Source organism: Toxorhynchites rutilus, chromosome 2 (genome assembly GCF_029784135.1).
Source record: "Toxorhynchites rutilus septentrionalis strain SRP chromosome 2, ASM2978413v1, whole genome shotgun sequence".
Classification (NCBI taxonomy): domain Eukaryota; kingdom Metazoa; phylum Arthropoda; class Insecta; order Diptera; family Culicidae; genus Toxorhynchites; species Toxorhynchites rutilus.
Genome location: NC_073745.1, coordinates 33,978,079 through 33,994,258, shown reverse-complemented (window position 1 = coordinate 33,994,258; position 16,180 = coordinate 33,978,079). Strand labels below are relative to the sequence as shown.

General features: G+C 38.3%; 1 protein-coding gene across 2 annotated transcripts in view; it reads left to right on the top strand.

Annotated features, from left to right (window-relative positions):
• LOC129770761 (protein O-mannosyl-transferase Tmtc3-like) overlaps nucleotides 1-16,180 on the top strand; it is a 640,228-nt gene that overhangs the window by 548,306 nt on the left and 75,742 nt on the right. For both annotated transcript variants that reach the window (XM_055773813.1, XM_055773812.1), the window contains exon 8: nucleotides 2,916-3,171. In XM_055773813.1, the coding sequence (XP_055629788.1) occupies nucleotides 2,916-3,171 (256 nt within the window). The remainder of the gene's footprint in view (nucleotides 1-2,915; nucleotides 3,172-16,180) is intronic.

The following is a 16,180-nucleotide window of genomic DNA, read 5'->3' as shown; positions in this document are numbered from 1 at the left end:
TCGTCAAATAAATTTCCTCCGACTTGCACTGTGATCACGCGTATTCTAGAGCTTGCCACTCAGAATGCATTCAAGGCGTGTTATTTGGCATAGAAATCTCAACTAAGTACTAATAAAAATGACGCAAGTAATACTACGTTGAGACGGCGAAGTTCCTCTAGGAACGTTAGTGCCATTGAAGAAGAAGAAGAAGGTTTTAGGGTGCAATCAATGTTTCTATGGTGGTTCGATACTCCTCCCCCTCTCTAAAGGGTGAAGAGGGGAGGGGTCTGTCTTTATTCTATCATATTTCCTGTATCAAACATTTATTCCTTGTAACGGATAAACATGTTATTTGCAAGTGGTTGAAAAATCTTGAACGAGAATTGTGTCTGAAAATAATCTGATATTATAATGATGAGTTTTGGTAGAAGTACTAGGAATTTTATAGTGAAAGGTTAATTCAACGGGATCGATTAGAATATCAATCAATGAACAGTTCTGCGATTGGACTCATGAACTTGCGCTTAGTAGGAAAACGTGAATGTTTGAAGGTATTGATAACAAAAAACAAATTTTGAGCGGGACGAAGTTTGCCGGGCTAGCTAGTTAGACATAATATTGTTGAAAAATCATCCCAGGAATTAAATATTGATAAAAGATCAATGTACGAGCTGCTACATCTCGTAACACATCAACACTGGGAACCCTTCTGTACGCAGCGCGCTAGACAGCGATCAAACTATTCTCGAATTCCTCCAACAACTTTTCAGGCGACAGAAGACAGGAATCTTTATCTGTCTTGTTTGGGACGACAAACTTTTCTCGGTCATAATAGGAAAACTCGGTCCGAGCTTGATCAGCGCATAGCGCACAAACAAAACGAGCGAAACATAGACGAGGCGCTGTTGAAAAGAAAGGAAAGGGACGAGGATGGGATGGAACGGAAATTTGGTGTGACCGTACGACAACCGACCAGGAGGGCAGTAGGAAAAAGTAATCGATTTAGTAAATCATGACAAAAAGGCTTGTTGCTGGTGGCTGCGCCGCCTGGAAGGGATATTCCGGGGCAACGAGGAAACATTCGATGATGGAATTTTCATTTGGCATGAAATTGTTTTTGAGCTTTTTTCCTAACACGCTATTCCGCCATTTGTTGCTTCTTGGGGGGGGGAGCATCCCGTGTTCGGCGGTTCGTGACTAGACGGATACGGAATCAGTTTACATTGCTGCGAAAATTGGTCGATTGACATCGATGGCCGCTTCGATGAAATTTTAATCACTGACCGTTTGCACTAATGCATTGTTGATGGAGTGCTATCGCGGTTAATTTGAGCGAATTTGGAACCGGTCGATTTGACCCGGACTATTTGCCCGACGCCTGTAATTAATAGATTTCGGCTGCGATGCGTCGTTTAATGAGCGCTTGACACGCTCGTTCGGGAATTAATTGGCGGTTGGAAACGCGGCGATTCCCCGAAACGAAGCCCGAGCCTCGATCGACTCAACTTCAACCCCTTCTCGAAGCGTTGAGCTTAATCAAGTGTCCATCAATTTCTGCCAAAACTGTCAATCTACTATATATAGATATATTTATATTCACGAGCAGCTTTTTATGGCGTCGCAAAACTCCATCAGGCGCAGAAGCTATTAGGGGCAAAGGGCAACACGGAATGCGTCAGCTAGGACCGACCGACAGCGCCCTCGCAGACACAATTTCCAATTACGGTGTCATTTTCAGGATCCAATATACAAACATGTTAAACTATATATTTACGCCGTAATACGAAATTGATTGGAAATATCATTTTATTGGAACCACATTATGCTCTCCCTCTTCCCTTTCCGTTCCGAACACCAACAGCAACATTTTTCATGACATAATAGCGCTAAAACCATCGAATGTTGCGCTTGGGTGTTCAGGAATGGGAGGCACTTGTGTGTACGCGCAGTCAAGTTATTACTCCTTTTGCCTTTCGGAAGCGCGACGACGGAGGATGACGGGCAGAATAGGTCACATATTTCCAGTGCCAGGGTAGGGCCGGGTCTGTCTATGACACACACACACACACACACACACACACACACACACTAGTCGACATCTCGCTCGTAGCATGGTGATGCCAAGTCGGTCGAAGAGCACTCCCCTGCATAGAAGGGTTTGTACTTCTTGACTTAGACAGGGTTGAGAGGCAAGGCGAAGACACAGAGAAAATTATTAACCTTTATGGTGGTTTTATGACGCGAGCTCGCACCGTACCGTATTTTGCGTTCGTTCCATTCCAAGCGCAGCGACTTGATGACTTTGTTCACCCTAATGTATAGTTATGTCAATGTTTCGTGTTTTACTGCAAATTACGGTGGTGCGATTAAAGTTGTTCGGCGAATATCTGGTGGTGGTGGTTTGGTGGCCACCCCGAGGGGCAATGGAAATCGCACTGTTCTGTTTCTTGAACCCATCATCGAACCTAACGACTGTTTGCTATCGGCGCTCGTGGCATGCGGAGTCCCGTGCGATCCCTGCCCATCGAACCGGGAGGAAAATCGTAAAATAAAAGCCAACAGCGAAAGCGAAAGCATAAAATGCCACATGTCGTTCTGTCACATTGACTGCGGGACGACATCTTATTCCGTACTTCAACCCGCCCGGGGGACTCCGACCGACGCAATAAAATATCTAATTTCATTCCAGTAAAATAATTTTACTGCCGATTGTGTTGCAAGTTTATTTCCCCTCTTGATTGCCCTTGCAGTTCAGATCCGATACCATTAAATAATATGCCGTATGCGACGAGGGATGATAATGGCATACCCCAATGGCATTCAGTTGGTCAGTTTATTATACACCGAGAGTTAATCAAAACCACCGAGCGGAATGTTTACGAGTTTTCCTTTCATCGGCTTATATTCTTTTTTTTTTCTGTTTTTTTTTTCAGATTCGATAATCCGGCCTCGGTTGCGTCGACGCCAACCCGTCAGCTGACCTACAACTATCTGGCCTCGGTCAACCTGTGGCTACTGCTGTTCCCGTGCGATCTTTGCTGCGACTGGACGATGGGCACCGTCCCGCTGGTGGAGAGCTTCTCGGACCCGCGCAATCTGGCCACGCTCGGGGCGTACGGACTGATCGGGGTGCTCTTCTGGGTGGCCTTCGTCCAGACCGACCGACAGAAGTCCGGCGTTATCGTTATGGTGAGTACCCCGACATTAAATGATTTATCGGCATGCCATGCCATGATTAGATTCGATCAGTTTAGCATTGACCAGATGCAATATACCTAAAAACAATTGTAAATGTTTTCCAAAAGTACATACAAGACATATATTGTATCCTGCTATTCAGTATAATGACTAACTATTAACTGAGTGGCTATACCAATTATATTCGATTTATTTTTTGGTCATATTTCAGAAGGGAAAGGTAAAACGGCAACGTCGGAAAGTTTGACTTTTTGGCATGAAATTCCAACATACGATCAATTTTAATGTTAGGATTGAGTAGAAAACCCATCATCCGAAATTTATATTCATATTAATATTTCATCATATCCGAAATTGAAGGATTTTTTGTCAAGAGTCTTTCAAAAGTGGAAACCGATAGAATTTTTGGATAAATCGCATTCATATAGGTTCGAGAGAATGAGAAACACAACTTATGCTTCCATTATGTACTTTGGCGCTCGGTACCTGAATCGCATTAAAATCAACCCGCTTCGTCATGCCTGTTTACCAGAAATACCGACTCTCTGCTAAATTCTCAGTTACCAGTTAATTTCTTGGAAGAATGTTTCCGAAACCAAGAATGCAAGAAAATTGAACTTTCTATTTTAAATCACGTGATTGGACCCATTAGATCCATTGGACTAATTTATAATTTCCCAGATTTCGATTACTGAAAATTTATCATTGGAAAGTTTATTTCTCTGGAGACCAGCTATGTTAACATACTGATGATTGACGGTATCAACACAATTCTCATTACCTGAACCTCTGAACATCTGGAAATTCTTCAGTTTTTTTTTTCTTAAATTGGGTCAATAGCGAACCCTTGTTGATTCGACGGAATCTTCTTAGCTCGATCTTTTGATCGCTGAAAATTTGGACAATTTTCTGAGATTCAGTCAAGTCAAGTCCGAATATTATGCACCACGATTTGATATTTGTATCAATTGTAGCGTGCAGAACTCCCAGCTACGGTTTCGCCACTGTTCCGGGGATTCTTTAAAGGCGAGTGGCTTAAGCGCCACCTCTAAGAGGACCACTCGCGCGAGATTTGCCCGGCAAAGGACCAGTCTTATAACTAGCCTCTGAAAATGGTTGAAGAATCGCTCGAACAGTGACTCTTTCCCCAAGTGTTTCCCAATAACGTTCCTATGACTTTTTGGCCGCCACCAAAGAGATCTGGAGGAAATCCGCAGATCTACCCGGGGAAAAGAAAACAATCAACTACCTTGCTGTCCACTTATCACCTCTCGCTTCAGGCGCAAAAGTGAAACTCCAACGTAAATCCAAACATGTAAATTCAACAATTATAGTATACCCGATACGAGACGCAAAACGGTTTCTCCAAACGAAAATTAACACAAATACATATATCTCATATAAACATTTATTCCTAACTATTTAACACAATACTTTCCCAATCCTAATGTATACCCTAATGTGTCCCTCGTGCGTCTCCATGAATTTAACAGTATTGTTTATTCTTCCTAAACGTCTTCTTTTTTCTCGGTGGTCACTGCATCATCATTTACCGTTCAATAAGAAATACCCACCCACATGCGCATGTTATAACGGGTTAGGGTACTCACGGTTTGAATTCAAACTGGCTCTGCCCGGAGTGCTGTTATAGCGTAGCACTCCCTTCCGAAGGAAATGGCTTTGTCGGGAACTTTGACTCCAGATCGTGGGGTCAGCAGTGCGTCGCGTTGTCCTCTGCGGTGTGCCGAGCCTCGAAGGATGTGTTGGTTCTCAGGAAATCAACCCTAAATAAACCGCCGTCGAACGGCTGTTCGACGCTATAAGTTTGGCTTTATAGTTTCAAAGTAAAGCTGATTTTTTTTTACCTTTTGGAGCTTTATTTCAAAGCACAGACACTTAACGAAACCTTGGTAAATTTGAATTTCTTCGTTAATTTTCCCTATACAAAAAAGCAACAACTATTACACATTTTAAAGAAACCGTTTAACACAGAAACCTACTTCAAAAACACACCGCGACGCGATTTCAAAATCGCACTCCTGCCTCTTCCACAGATTGGGTCAAAGTGAACGAGCAAAAAGTATGACGGTTGCTTCAAACAATTAACCCTTTCCTCCAGGAGAACAATATTTGCCGAAGCCAATAAGGTTCTTTTTGAACCGCGAATTTCCCCAGACCCCCAGTCCTACAGCTAAACAAGTCATAATTGTCCGCTCTTTGTTTCAAGGTTGAGTCAGCTAATTCTCGCGATTCTTCCACGAAACCTGGCTTCTTTATTTTCCTCGCGCATGAGTGACCACTCAAGCTAGCGTCGCTTAAGCTACTCGCTCTTGTATTGGTGTGGCGGAACATGAGCTTTGCCTCGCTCTTAGATGTTGTGTTGCGTACAACAGCACAACGATTTCATGCAAGTTATGAACATCGTCGTGTGCAATGATCGACGGGAAAAAGTCTGTTTCATATGTACTGAGTACTTATGTTTCAGCAGAAGTTTGGCAAGTGTGATTTAAATATTTTAATTATATTAACATAATAATTCCTCCAACAAATAAATAAATAAATAAATAAATAAATAAATAAATAAATAAATAAATAAATAAATAAATAAATAAATAAATAAATAAATAAATAAATAAATAATAAATAAATAAATAAATAAATGAAATAAATAAATCTACCAAAAGTGGGTGAATAAATATATAAATAAATTAACTAGAAAGTAAGTGTATGTACAACATTGAAAATAACTACATTACACTTAACAGAATATTTACAAGAAATGTTAAACACTACAATACACAAATGTACACCTGTTACACAATGTATAACGATAATTTAATTGACAAACTGTGATACATTTCACAGGAATTACAAGATAACAAATCCAAATGATAGTTTTACAACATTTAATGTTTGCGATTGGGACAATTTTTAATCAATAAGTAATCCTGCCTTTTTGGCAGAAGTATTTAATAATAATTCGAAGTTCATTCGGTTAGTATTGTAAAAGTTGTCACAACCGTTATCATCATGTGATATTTACGGGTTTTTTATTCTCTTATTTATTATTTGTGTGCATATTTATTAAGTTGTGTTTATTTATTTCAGAGTTTATTCATTTACAATCTTTTGGTGTATTTTTATTTATTTAATTAATTATTTATTTATTTATAGACTCATTGGTTAGGATAATTAGTAATCAGTAATAAGACTGTCATACGAACAAAACTCAAATTTCTGTATAGCTCGAGAATTAATAGATTAAATTGAACCAAAATTGGAATGTGAGGATTTTAGAGTACTATAAATGTTTTTATGATGGTTTGACATCCCTCCCTCCTCTTGAAGGTTTTGGTAGAAGTACTAAGAAATTTGTAGTAATTATAAATTATAAAGGGACAATTAGAAGATCAGTCAATGAATAGTTTTGAGATTGGACCCACGAACGTTCGCTTAGTAAGAAAACGTGAATGTTTGAAAGTATCCATGACAAAAAATCCATTTTGGGCGGGACGAAGTTTGCCGGATCACCAAGTGAAAATAATGATACTAGGAAAAAACCTTATTGAAACTTGGCATCGGCATCCGACAAAATTGTCATACCAAAAAAGCAACACAGCCACCAACGCGCCTTTGAAGGATCCGCTGGACAGAACCAACCGACGGAAATCCACATTCGGAAAGCTGAAATTCGTCTTCTTTAATCAGTAATGTATGTGGGTGAGATACATCATCATGATTACCATGCGAAACCGAGCAAACTGTAAAACGTTTGCTATGTTAACAACTTTTATCTTTATTTTAACCACAATTCAATGTACTTTAGCGCTAGAACTTCGTTCTAAAATTTCAAGGCAGTTTCATGAATTTCTGCAATTTTGGCTGCTTTTGTCAAACTTTGCTTGAAATTGTTGGATTGGGGTTGAATGAACAGATGTCCAAAAGTGAATTCTTATATCAAAATGCAGTTCTTTTATACAAACCATAATGGGACAAATACTATGAGGAACGAAGACGTATCCAGGAAGAAAAAAAAATATCACGAGTAAACACTTATGTCATCTTTATTCTGCCTGGATTTTTTTCAAATATATGACTTTTTTCTCATAACATTCCTTGATTGATGTCACAAAAACAATAACGAATGACGTTGTTGAAAGCTTATTACCATTAAAATTAATCCATTATTACGAATAACCCATGCCGCCATACAATACAAATTGCGATATCGAAAGTACAGTACCGACTCAACTATTTTTTCTATGAAAGTTCTGAGATTTCTTTTTAAACCATTGTACCTGAAATCTATATCAGTCATTATTTTCGTACAAGACTCTTTCACCACTTGTAAACTGTTACAAGTTACCTGCCTCCAATTCAAACTCCAATAATCGAGATTCTAATATACCGAATCTGGAACATGAGACAATTGAATTTGTATAAAGAACCGGAACCGGAGATAAGGCTTAGACCTGGAAACAGCAATTTAGTATTAATAAGCTGTAGTCCGAATATGAAACCCGTGTAATTGAATGTTATAATATAATTTGTCATGTGTAATTTGGTAACATTGATTAGTAATCTAAAGTTTAGAGTCTCAGATCATCAAACTAGAATTTTAATTCTGTAAATTGAAGACTGTGCTCATTAATAAACACTGGTGTTTATAATCTTGTAACCATTCATGAATTTTGGTTTAAAATTAAAACTATTAAACACTCGGAGTTTTCAATGTTGTAGATTGCGTGACCACAAAAATTTCACAATAACTTTAAAACTTGTTTAAAAAATACTTACATGATTACGTTTGCTTAAAAATTAAACCCTGCATAACTTACTCTAAACATAAGCTATAGGCCGGGCATCCATAAACAGAAAAAAAAAAATGAAAAGGAAATACTAAAAGCGTAACTTGAAAATTATGTTGAACCTTACCCCCCTATATTTTTCACATATCCCTAAACTATGAGAAAAAAATTGTTACGGCTTGTTCTGGGTCGAATTTATTATAATTTCAATAAAAATTGTTAACACGTTGAGCCCTGTGTCGGTGCCAAGGGACTGACATTGAACCTTTCGTTACATAAAATGTTTAACACTGGGACTGACAGTTACAAAATAAGAAGAGAAAAAAAAATTGTTTCCGGATGTTTCACGCTCTGTGATTACGTGACTAAATGAATTTCTGACTATTTTCTTTTTGTATAATAAATAATTTTGGGAGCAGAGACCGACACTGATATTGGGCAAATGCTCTTGATGCGGGCTGAATGAAGGGCTCAGCAAGAACAATCCGGTGCACAACGTATTAATTTTGGTATATTCAGATATTGAACCGTTAATATGCTAGACATCACATTGATCGCCTTGATGTATGTGATATTCGTACAAATGTGATATTCTCAATCAATTCATCAATTAGGTTCATTCAAATGAATTCCTTTATGGCAAATCACATATCTAACAATAGTGGCCATCTTACCTCCGGTATGAGGAAAGGTGCCTAAATAATTCTATAAAATGCCTGCGTTTCCTTCATAAGGACACTCAAAAAACTTATGTATTTACTATTGTAACACTGGTTTCACGAGACATGTACATTAGGGTGCCAATGAAAATAGTCATGGCGAATTTCAAAAAGTTACCCCATAAAAAAGTTCACCACCTCGAAAAAAAAACATCCTATGCAACATATCAGTTCAATCGGACTTAAGGGAGAGTGGCACAAGGAGGTCAAAGTTTGAGTTTTTTTGAAAGTCGAAAAATCACCCAAGGAGGGAAGTAAAGGAAATCGGAATTTTCGAAAAACAATGTCTTATATTTAATGAAATGTCGAGATCTACTGTTATCCCGAAAAAAATTTTTTGTCAAAAATCCTCACTCTGGGTTTTTTTCGGAATGGCAAACGGCATTTGCTTTTGGGTGCCAATAAAAATAGTTATCTCGATATTTCATTCGGAACTTGCTGCAAAATGTTGATTTGCGCGATAATATACACAATGCAAAAATTAGCAGACGTTAAAATTTGAGTTTTTTGAAAACCGAAAAATCACCCACTTTTAAAAAGCCCGTGGCGGTATAGATCATTATTTTTAATTCGTATTTTTTATAATTCACATACAATTTGTACTTCTTTGTTTACTTATCCGTCTACTTGTAAACGTTTCAATTTTACAATAATTTAGTACGTCAAAATCGTAAAATCGTATTACCAATAGATTGAATTTAGAAATTTCGGTAAACTTTGAACTCCTGCGTGATTAATTCTGCGAATGATAAGCATAATCTTCATCTGACTTGTTCACATCGGATGTCAGTGAAGTGTTAGTTTTGTATGTCATTAGCTGATATTAGAATTAGAAGTGTTTCACGTTGACGAGGGGTTTTGTACCGTTGCGCACAATCCGAATGTTTTAATTTCATATAAAGTACACCGGGGCAAGTTGAAACGATTTTTTCGAATTTCAACTTGAAAGTTATCTTTGAAAATCACCAAATAACTAAATTGAAATCTGTTTGCAGCATATACAAGGTTTGATAGTTAACTTTCGAAAAAAAATTGGATTCACACTGAATGTTTCGAAAAATGTCAATTTTTAAAATGTCTAGTTTTCATATCCATTGTTTCCCGTTGTTCCGAGATTTTTTTTTAAAACTGTTGTTTAAGAGTTCGCTCTCCATATGATTTCCCGTGGTAATTGAAGAAATGACATTTCAGCCAGCGTGATGACGTGTGGTGCATGATGACGGATGAAAACTTTTTTTTCATCGCGTTCAAACGCCTCAATGTGCAGAGCTGAGTTGGAGATGCGATTGACATCGCCAACACAGATCGGGTTGCGGTTGCCCAATGTGTAGAAGGCCTAAGTCTAAACATTTCTATGCAAATGACCATTTGTTACATGTTATGTAGCGAAGAGAGAGTCTAAAGTAGAGAACAAATTGCGTTACGTAATATTTGAACGACCCCTAGTTGCAAAATTAACCAATTTGACTTGTATCATGTCTGTGTATTCACAAATAATGTAAAAATACTGAGGAACGATATATGAATGATTCTTATTTTTTGAATTCATTCATACAGCAATCACCGTCAAATAACGTCCGGCATCTGCAGCAATGTCGAAAAAATTAGAAATATTTCAATGGTATCAACTTGAAAAAAACATGGGGTGAATTAAAATGCTTCGAGCGAAACGGAAAAAGATTTTTCAGTTTAGTTTTCAAAACCACTACACTTGATTATCCCTATTTGATAATCCGACGTGAAATTCTGACGATATTCATGAAAAATCAGTGTTTTCGGACCGATTGAGTCGGCGCGCAAAAATTTTGTTTTGATTTCACGGAACAAGGAAAAGTGAACGAAGGCGCGGATTACGTTAAGGCATTCCAATATTCTGGTAATGGCTGTCATAAGGTGGGTTGAAAGATAATGTTTCTGTATATATTTTTATCACGTCAATTCATCATTCATAGTAAAAGTTATGGCTTCCGTTTTAACTTACCCCGTGTTTCAACTTGCCCCGGTTTACCTTATTCCGTTTTATAGAAGATATTGTCAATAAAAAAATATTCTAAAGGTCGCGTGTTTTTTTTATTAATTCAGATGGGATCGAATATAAGGACTATATAAATCTCTATATATAAAAATCTCGTGTCACGATGTTCGTGACCGAACTGCTCCGAAACGGCTCGACCGATTTTAATGAAATTATGCATAAAATACTTGGGAGGCATGAGAATAGGTCGTAAACTATATACGATATCGCTAGGGTACCGTTTATCGTATGTTTAATACCGGTTAAGGTGGCCCTATGTAGAAAAAAAATCTGAATATTTTTTTGTATTTTTTTTAAATATATAAAAAACACCACATTTTTCACCCATGTCACCTATTTACAATAGTGATTTTAGTATTTTTACATGAACCATATCCAAAAAATTGACCCATTGTTCGAACGAACAAAACGAATTTATTCACATTGTTAAATGACAGATTGGGCTACGTTCCCTTCCTCAAATCACACATGCATGCGTAAGTAACCTAAATTCGGCTAAAGCCAGGTCTGGAAGCTTTTTTGAATGAGCACAATGAAATATTGAAATTCTTACAAATCATGCATGCACGAATTACAAGGTTCCAATCACGCCAATTGTCATTAATCCTGAAAAAACCACCGGCTGGAGAACAGGTGTTAGATCCAATGCGCATGTTCTTGAAGACATTGCTGGAATCATGGTAGGCGACTACACAGTGATGCGAGACATTGTGATTCTAAGAAGAGACAATAATCTGAAGTTCATCGTTGACACACACCGTTCATACGACGCTCTCCATTTTTTTTTCAACGGTGCTAACGTTCCTGACGTTTCTAACGTTCGTCGTCTCAACCTAGAATTACTTGCGAACGATTGCAGTTCCTGCGGCACAACTAATAGAAACGGAAGGAAGGAAGAAAGAATACATTCACTTGCGGGACGCTATCATGAGCAACGCTGACACAATCTCTGCTATTGCCAGGCCAAAATGTATGCATTGTTATGACATTTTAATGGACTTCATTACAACATTACACGTATTCGGTCTCACACGTTGCTGGATGCATTCGGTTGGATGGTAAAAGCGAACATCAACGACTTTATGAACAACTACGAGTCGCGTATGACGGGTATTACAGAAATCCCGGCATGCTGTTGAGAATTAACCGTGTCAAAGCGCAAATGCTATCATTGCAGCGGAAGTTTGCAAAAATTTTCATTCGTATCAACGAGACACTCGTAGCAGGGGAGAGCTTATCTACTTTTCAATTAGGCGATAGAAGACGGAAAAGAACAAATGTAACAGAACTGCAGAACGAGCAAGGAGAACAAATCTTGGACTCTAACGAAATTGAGCAACACATGTTTCGCTACTTCGTTAACCTGTACGCGTCGGAAGAAACGATGCTAATTCCATAAGAAAACTTCGATTGCGAGAGAGCAATCCCCGAGAACGACGACGTAAACACAACACTGATGGAAGAGATCACCATCAATGAAATAGAACACGCCATCCGTACATCGCAAAAATGAAAATCACCGGGTGCTGATGGGCTACCGGTAGAGTTCTACCAGCAAACTTTCGACATAATACACAGAGAACTTTACTTCGTAATTAATGAAGCGAGAAGCAGTGAGCTCCTCTTAGGGTTCACCGATGGCACTATAGTGCTGGTGAAAAAGAAAGGTGGCGAAAAAACAGCAAGATCATATCGTCCGATCACCCTGCTCAACGTAGATTACAAGATTCTGAGCAGAGTAATGAAAGCCCGTCTAGAGCTTTTACTCCGGACTCATCGTGCGCTGAGCGAAGCGCAGAAATGTCCAAACTCCGACCGGACCATCTATCAAGCATCACTCACGTAGAAAGATTGTGTAGCCCGAATGATAGCGAGAAAACAAAAAGGAAAATTAATCTCTTACGACTTGGAGCACGCGTTTGATCGGGTCTCCCATGAGTTCCTGCATCGGAACCTACTATCTCTGGGGATTAATCCCAGTTTCGTTAGATGGATCTCAAGAGTTGAAGATACCTCTTCGTCACGGCTGCTCATGAATGGACGCCTGTCACAACCGATCCGCATAGAACGGTCTGTACGTCAGGGAGATCCGTTATCTATGCTGCTCTTCGTGGTCTATCTGCATCCACTACTCACACAGCTGGAGAGCATATGTGATGGCGATGTTTGCGTTGCATACGCTGACGATATTACGGCGATTGTAACTACAAAACTAACGATAGAACGTATGTTTAAACTTTTTGACGAATTCGAAATTATAGCGGGGGCAAAGCTAAATCGAAATAAGACAGTGGCAATAGATGTTGGTTTCATCGATGGGGAGCCACTGACCATACCAGGACTACAGACAGCAGAGAAAGTTAAAGTGCTAGGTATTATTTTTGCCAATTCATTGCGGATGATGGCAAAATTAAATTGGGACAGTTTATTGTCCAGAATCACACAGATGATATGGATGCATAACATGCGATCCTTAAACTTGCAGCAGAAAGTGATACTGCTAAACACTTTTATCACAGCGAAGGCGTGGTACATCGCATCTATAATACCACCACAAAGCTTTCATACTGCGAAATTGACTGCGATGATGGGGAGTTTTTTTTTTCGTGGATTGCCAGCACGTATCCCAATGCAACAATTGGCGCGCAGCAAAGAGCAAGGCGGACTGAAGCTGCAACTACCGGCGATTAAAAGCAAAGCGCTACTCGTCAATCGTCACCTTAGAGAAAGAACATCCATGCCGTTTTATCAATCCACTATTATCAACAATATTACTCCTTCGGCAGAATTCCCGTGTTTAAAATTAATTTGTCAAAAAATTCTTTTGTTACCGCAACACTTACAACAGAATCCTACCAGCGATGAAATACAAAGGCTATATTTGGAACAATTTGAACTGCCAAGAGTGGAACGGAACCACCCGGGTCTAAACTGGAAGCAAATTTGGTTAAATATTTCAACGAGAAAACTGTGATCGAACCAGCGCAGTCATCTGTATTATTTGGTGAATGAGAAGACTGCGCATCGAAAGTTATTGAACACCATCGGGCGTGTAAGTGGCCCAAATTGTGAGCGTTACATCGCGACGTTGAAGTTGAGACGTTGAAGCACAAGTTCAGCGAGTGCCCTCGAGTAGCTGCGGCATGGATGTACATGCAACGAAAATGTACTACGACACTCGGCGGATGGCAAAGACTAACTTTTTACGATCTTTCGCGACCGGTACTGAGCAACATTGCATCAGCAATGAAAGCTGAATTATTGAAATTATTCATACAGTATACGAACTACATCAATAATAATAATGATAGTGTAATCGATGTGAGTGAGCTTGAATTCAATTTTAATTGTAATGAATATTGACCTGTGATGTAAATACTATAAATAAACAACATTTTATTAATATAAAAAAAAATTCTAAGAAGAGACAATAATCCGAAGTTCATCGTTGACACGCACCGTTCATACGACGTTCTCAATTTTCTTTTTCAACGGTGCTAACGTTCCTGACGTTCCTAACGTTCGTCGTTCGGTCTCACACGTTGCTGGATGCATTCGGTTGGATGGCAAAAGCGAGGATTATAAGATTGTTGGTTTGGTTAGTCGACAAAATACGTCCTGAGAAAATCGATAGTGTAAGCTCCACGAAATTTCTAAACCCGCCTACTGATTAACTACTCATCCATCCGTAGTCCGAAATCCGATCGAGTCAGAATTACTCGAACTGATCCCAATATTAAATTCTGTAATCCATTCGACTCAAGTCAAATCGGGTTATGCAAATGTGGCAACCATTAAACGTTATTGCGCTCCGTGTTTCATTTCCGTGAAGCGAAAGTGGAATTTTAGAGTGAAATAAACACACCTTTAAAATAAAAAATATATAATTGAAAATCGGCTCTAATACGTGCTCTGTGTAATAGAATAACATATTTTCTGCAAGTGGGGAGAACTCTTGAGTGAAAATTATCACTGATAATGATGTCATATTAGAGATGAAGTGTTGGTGAGAAGGAGATTTAGAGAAAAAAAAATAAGTTAGGGTCAGGATAATTTCTTCTAAATATACAACAACTTCGAATAATATTTTTAATTCAAATTTTATTCACATAAAATTAAAGCGTTTTCCTGAAGAACTCACCAACAAAACGATCACAATCCGTGAATAAAGGAAGCAATATGGCTGTGTTTTAAATTCAGAATACCGATGTGAATACTCTTCGATTGAATGACAATGACTAGAGAATACGCTATTCGATCCTTCCGATCTATTTATTCGTAGATTTTTTTTGTACATTTGTTTTTCAGTGAACATTAATTCAAATCTCACTCATCCACCTGACAAATTTCATAAACATTTGATCCATTAAAAGATTTGTAAGATTGGTCATGACACGACACGTGGTCATAGGTTATATTCAGTTACCGAGATTTCCATTAAATGCCGGACGTATGACACGGTTGGATTTTATGAGATTTCTGTCAGCGGAGTTCTCGATGAATATCAGTTGTTGAAATTCTAATAATAATTTTCAATTAATTTATATAATTAAACAATTACATGGTGGTACAAGATGAATACCCGGGAAAATACCACTTTTCTGGGCTTTCAAATTTTTTTTTGTGACCTTCATTCTGAGAATCAAAATTAAATTCCTTTGATGTTTGGATAGAAATGTAATATGTTTATTCTATGTCCAAAGAAAAGGCAATACTTAGATGGAACAAGTAAATAAATAGGAAAAAAAATCGATTTTTCAAATATCGAGACAGCAAAGATCGATTCTTTGGCACCGATTTAATCGGTGAATCGATCCCTACGCCGTTTGAAAAATCGATTCGTCAACATCGATCTTTTTCTAAAGATCGCCCAATCCATGCATAAATATCGAACACACTTTTGTTCGAATCGTTCATTCGTTCTATTTTCTCGATCACATTCAATCAATTTCATAGATCGTTAAAACATTTAAACACACTTACAATACATTAGTTGTTTTCTATTGAACAACCAACATATTCACTAGAAATATTTTTTATGGCAGAACAACGTTCGCCGGGTCAGCTAGTCTATACATATATAAAAATGGAGTGATATCTGTCTGTCTTTCTATCTTCTGTCTGTCTGATTCTTATGAGCTCGGAAACTACTAAACCGATCGACATGAAAATTAATATGTAAGGGATTTTGGGGTCGGGGAAGGATCGGTTCGAGACCCCTCCCCCCTCTATAGGGGGGGGGGTCTGCCATACAAATAAAACACAAATTTCTGCATTACTCGAGGATTAATCAAGCAAACGAAATAAAATTTGGCAAGTGGAGGTTTTAGGATGCAACAAATGTTTCTATGGTGGTTAGATACTTCTCCCCCTCTCTTAGGGGGGCTGCCATATAAATGAAACACAAATTTCTGCATTATTCGAAAACTAATCAATCA